Genomic DNA, 6000 nt, shown 5'->3' with positions numbered 1-6000 from the left:
ATGCAAGGTTTCCTGGGGCCCAAAGGCCCCAGATGAGTTTGAAATGGCCCAACAGTGGGTCAGCTACGCTAACCATAGCTGTTAGCGTAGCGTAGCGCAAATGCACTATTTTTTAGCGTGGCGTTGGCGCAATTGCGCGCATCTGCGCTGATGCTACGCGCACAGGGTGCAAAGCTGTTTTAGCTTTTAGCATAGCGTTAGCACAGATACGCGCAATTGCGCTAACGCTAAGCACGCAGGGCGCAAAAGAGCGCGCGCTAAGCTGCGTCCGCCACTATCAAAAGTGTGTCTGCCACTATGAAAAGTGCGTCCGCCACTATCAAAAGTGCGTCCACCACTATCAAAATTGTGTCCGGCACTCTGAATAGTGCGTCCGCCATTATGAGATATGCCTCCGGTAATATTGTAAGTGTCTTTGGCACCATGATATTTTTGAAGGATGACCTCCTCAAAAATATATGGGCCAGAAATGAGCCAAAAGAAGTCAAAGACACAAAAAATGTAATCTTTTGGTGTTTTTAATGTATTTTGGAGGTTTTTCCGTCGAATGTCTCCGAATACTCGAATATTCCACGAATCAGTATTTGACGGGCCCAAAAAACGTGTCGAATACCACCGTGCTATGGTCTGGATGCAGGTGCGGGTGTGGGAAATTTGTGAAAAAACAGGGGGGTACCCAGTGCCATATGCCATCTCTATTCTTTGGTCCAGTCTAGCTACTACTGAGTTACAGATGATTTCCAGCTTAGTTATGGATACTTCATATATAGTTGTATATCATTTCATGTTTGATTATACATATGATGTAGTAGACATTGCACTGAGTTGTGAAAAAAATCAAGGTAAGGCACTCCCTGGGGAGTGCCCCCCAAGCTTCCCTGGTGTTTGCTAATACTAGGCTAACACTACACTACATTATGCCGCTTTTAGGGGAAACCCCCTCTAAAAAGCGGCATAACACAGCATAGCGGGATTTGCTTTTGTTTGTTGGTGGTTAGCGCCAGCTTAACTCCGCTAACAGCTAACGGGGAACCACATTAATTTTAGCATAATTAAGCTACGCTAGGATGTGCTATTGATAATGATAGCGTAGCTGACCCAGTGTTGGCAATTTGCACGGGAAGTCCTCCAGGAAGGTTTAGCCCGCTCCTCCAAATCAAGCATTTTGCTATTAGCTGATGGGAAGTACTCTATCATTTACCAAAATTCAGTCGACGTGAAGAGAACCACTATTTTCCAATAATGTTATGCGCTTACACTGTTACCATAAGCATGAAACAGGTGCATTACTGTGTATATGGCCCTCCCAAGCTATACGAATTTTAGCAGTTTTGGGTTTCCAAATTTATCCAGAGCTGAGAGCCTCCTGGGCCCATCCCTGTGCTTCAGAAAACCGGCGAATCCTTCTAGTTGTTCGAGATGGTGCAGACAAGTGACTGTGCATACTTTCTGAGTTGGAAAGTGGATTTGGAAGTTGTTGCGCCTGGTGAATTAAAGACACTTGACCATTGGGTTTTGCCTATGGATTGCCCGGGTGAACTTGCAAATTTCCCTCTGCCCGTTGCCTTGACATACATATTCAAGCTTCTTTTTAGACGGTCATGTTCGTGCAGATGTCAACGGCGGATGTGAGCGGATGTGTCCGATTTGTAAGTGCCCTTTCATCATTGTTCTGTGTATACCTTCCCAATAACCTCAGTTCTGCTTAGGTTTAACTTTCAGGAGGCTAACGATAGAGCGGATTGGCTTGCTTTTCTTTTCTTTTGAAAGGGACGGGGTAAAGAAGGAAGGATATTGTCAGTTGTATCTGATTCTACACTCTTGCTCAGTCCTGTGAAGGAAGAAACTGCTGCGTCACATACAAACAGTATCCCGCGGTGCATGGATACATTACCTGCCAGCGAGGTGCTGGGGATTCTGAGCAGGGTAACCGGCTGGTATTCCCCTTCAGTTTATGTATCCACATCCTCCTTGACTCCAGCTTTCGCTCGAACTCCTTGGTGCTTATACATCGCTCAATAATTGTCTCATGAGAGGAGGTGTGAAATTGAAGGTCCCAGTCGCCGTTGTCGGTTGTTTCTGACCCTCAGGCTCAGGCTCTTGCGCCAACTGAACTTAAAGGTGAGGTCCGCAACCTTTATCGGTTCATCAGATAGCTCAAGTTGGCTTTGGTCCCGTGCCTTCTTTCATCTGGCATTCCTCGCCTGGCTTTGTCGTGTCTCATTCCTTTAAATGATCGGACAAGAGCACTCAACGTCCCAGGTTTTCTGGACTTGGGATTGAGCGCAAATTCCAGTTTCTCGATTTAACACCCTGACAAACATCGACAGCCTATCACGCACTTTTCTGCTTACTCCTGCATCTCCAAAGCTTCATCCTCTCACCTGATCTAGAAACTAGCTGCTAAACATTTAAAAAAACATTGGCTTTCTCGATATCCACCCCACCCAATAATCCCGCCTGCACAGCGTATTCTGTTTTATTGACCACTTGGTAAACAATTCAAGCTCCCTTGCCGGACACACAACTCACTCGTCAAGTCCCTTCCAACTTGACGGGCACTAAACATATATCGGAGCTGCAAGATGATACCGGAGGTCGATGGAAAAAAGATACTACTTGTCTTCGCGTTTCTGGGACAGGTCCTGATCACTTCAGGAGTGCTTAGTTCCGCCATTACTTCGCTCTGCACACCGGAGGCTTGCCTCAATGGTTCCGTGAGCCAGCTATCCACTGGTGCGGTCTGGGAAGAGCCTCTCACTGGCACGCTACTCACACCCGGAAGTTATTCACGTTTTCGCGATGCCGCTCGCGTCCGCGCCAATCCGGGCTTTACAATCGATCAACAAGCCGCCCTAGTCGTTACTCAACTATCGCCTATGATTGCTTACCCTCTTCCTCTTTATCAGGACCAGCCACAGCTTATCGGAGAAGAAGTAGGCAACTCCAACGCGCCTCTGACTTCCTTTTTACTAGCAAAGGGTTATCATGCTGCTTTCGGGATCAATGGAGATGTTCGGATTGTCGTGCACGATAGCTGCCCTAACGTAAAGCAGTGGAGCCTTAAGGGTCTTGAGTTGATGTCAATCGAGTCCAACAATTGCCCTGGCGGTTGTGGTTCCGGCGGAAAATGCCGTCGGCCGACATCTTCATGCGAGTGCAACACGGGGTATAAAGGCCCACGCTGCGGTGAGAACTCCGTGGTGACCTTCTGATCTCCATTTCACTTGAATATTTACGTGCTTTTCTTGTTGGCTTCACTTCTGAGTATTTCAGATTCGTGTGCGAATGGATACTTCGGCCCCGACTGTCAACGATGTCCTAACTGTGATACTTTATCAACCAGTACCTGTGATGATGGGGTAACTGGTACCGGCCGCTGCATCTCGCTCAATTTTCTGAACAGGACACAGAATCCATTGTCTATTTCCCAAAGCAGTGCGTCAATGTCCTATGGATTTATTCGAAAATTACTTGAGCTCTTTGCTGATGGAGTTTGATATCTCCCATACATTTCCGCTCTACTCACAGGATGCAACTGCGTGAACGGTGTTTGTGCGGGTGACACAAGCTGTCTTTGCTCTGCTGGATGGACTACATCATCAAACGGAACACTGTGTGCCAGCTGCCAGTCTGGTTTTTTTCTTGACTCTCGTGGGGAATGCGTCGGTGAGTTCCTGGGATCTTTCTGGTCGATTCTCTTTGGCTTGGGGTATGTCTAAATGCTAACTTTCCGCTCTTGACAGCGTGTGGTCCTGCTTGCGCATCTTGCGAAGGTCCTTCTGCCGTCTGCCAGTCCTGCATTCAGGGCTTCCAGCTCTCGAAGAACGATTCGAAAACTTGCGTTCCTTCAACGCTTAACTTGAATGGCGCTGCGCCTACTTCTTGCAGCGATGGTTTCTTCAACTCTCAGAATTCCACATGTGCCCACTGTGATTCTAGCTGCAAAAACTGTTTTGGAGCTTCAGCAAATTCATGCACTCAATGCCCTTCACCCAAGGCACTTCTTTCCATCGGTCAAATCGAAAATAACACCTTAGGAGCCTCTTGCGTTGATGTCGATTCTAATACGGGTGTCTGTTCCTCCCCATCCGGTAGTCTATTCCTCTTCAATCAAAGCAAAGGAATCTGCGATCCTGCTCCACGTCTTTGCGCGGCCGCTGCCATTCCTGGATTCTCTTTACTCCATCCCGCATCGACTAGCAGTAACGGTGCAGTCTGCTCGGCATGCGTCGAAGGTGCTCTACTTCTACCAGATCGGCCTGGGGGATCGGTGGGTCAATGTGTTGGCATTTGTCCGAACGGTACTTACGATGATCTCCATGGCCACTGCTCTCCCTGCCCCAACGGGTGTTCATCTTGTAGTATATCACAAGACGGGACCCATCCCCAATGTATCACGTGCGCATATCCTAATATATTGCTCGTCTCCGGAACGTGTACGGATGCATGCCCGGCCGGCACCTTCGCCAGTATGACGACCAACGATACGCCACTGGCACCTAAAGGAATCAACGTCTGCTTACCTTGCTCGACATCCTGCGGAAATTGCACTCAGTCCCCAACAGCTTGCCAAAGCTGCCCGAAAACTAGACCAGCATTCGATCCCGGGACTCAAACATGCGCCATGGCCTGCCCGAAAGGAAAATTCGCCGATCTCAATGCGGGAGGTCGCTGCTCCCCTTGTGAAGCTTCTTGTGAGACGTGCAGCGGACTCGGACCTGGTGATTGCCTGAGCTGCAAAGCGGGAGACATACTCCAGGAGGGCAGGTGTCGTGCTAGCTCGTGTGCGGGCAACAGGACACAAATTGTTACCGATTGGGGAGTCTGTTTGCAAGATCTGCTTGCCGCCAGCTCAGAAAATGGATCTGCACCTAAGGGCATTCCTGCTTGGTTAATCATACTAGTTACTATATTGCTATCGGTTACGCTCGGTGCCTTCTTCCTTCTGAGCTGGAGACTTTGGCAACGGAACAAGCGGAAGCAAAAGACAAAACAATTTGGAGATGAGCTGGCGACATCCGACATCAAGCTGCATCAGCTGGATGGAGCGGTGATGCAAGAAAGCTATCGACCAGATTGGAGCGACGAAACGATGTCTGCGCCACTCACCTCGAGGCTTTCGCCACAGACACCAACTCCAAGCGAATTCAAGATTAAGCGAAAGGTCGTTCCCACAGACGCTCGAGTGGAAGATTGGGAACGCGAAAGTATGTCGATATACAGCCACAGTGAACATCAGACTCGCACCAACCAGCCTGCTAGCATCATTGATCTCCCTCTTGGTAGTCAAGTAGCAAATGATTCCGAGAGTACAAATAGTTTCAGGGAACAATGCAGAACTGTCCAGGGAAGTGTTTGGTTCGAAGGCGGAATGGGAAGGCAACCAAACCATCCCTTCCGCCCACAGCTTGGTTCCCATCCATCGATAGGTTCTTTCAAATCAACTAAGCTACTCTCTAGTCAGCCAAAATAAAACAATATCAGCAATGCAGGGTTTTCTATTCCTCTTGTCTTGAATTTTATCATTCCTCAGTTATCAAAGAAATCATGTACTTCTCGGTCATAGAATAGTGCGGATGATTCGTCCATGAACCCCCCTTCATACATAAAGCCAATTATATAAATGCTAAATCAATATATATCAGCAGATGCCAGACTTCATCAAACCAACGATCATTAGTTCCAAAATAAAACTCGATTCTATAAGCAGCTCTGTCTTTTCTTCACCTGTACATATTTATCCCTTCACACGCGTAGAATCCCTTAAAACAGACAATATCTATGACTTGAACAATACCTAGTGGATGCCAAGATCAATGCCCAATTGTTGGGATCATGTATTTAATATTTAGGCCCCGTTTGGAGCCGATATAATTGCGCGATATAATCTGGAAACTTGTGACATCTGATCAAGTTTTGGCGCACCTGATCAGATGTCACATAGGATGTCGTGCAAAAAAAATCATATATCGCCTGGATTATATCGGCTCCAAACGG

General features: G+C 47.7%; 1 protein-coding gene across 1 annotated transcript; it reads left to right on the top strand.

Moving 5' to 3' along the window:
- Positions 1-2585: 2585 nt before the first annotated feature.
- Positions 2586-5574, top strand: PtA15_7A106 (uncharacterized protein; the record flags this gene model as incomplete). The annotated part of the gene is made up of 5 exons (XM_053170678.1): positions 2586-3189; positions 3277-3438; positions 3532-3669; positions 3747-5462; positions 5537-5574. 5 exons carry the CDS (start codon positions 2586-2588, stop codon positions 5572-5574), a joined length of 2658 nt encoding a protein of 885 aa, XP_053021935.1.
- Between the last annotated feature and the right edge of the window lie 426 nt (positions 5575-6000).

Source organism: Puccinia triticina, chromosome 7A (assembly GCF_026914185.1).
Source record: "Puccinia triticina chromosome 7A, complete sequence".
Taxonomy (NCBI): domain Eukaryota; kingdom Fungi; phylum Basidiomycota; class Pucciniomycetes; order Pucciniales; family Pucciniaceae; genus Puccinia; species Puccinia triticina.
This window is presented reverse-complemented; position numbering and strand designations above follow the sequence as displayed.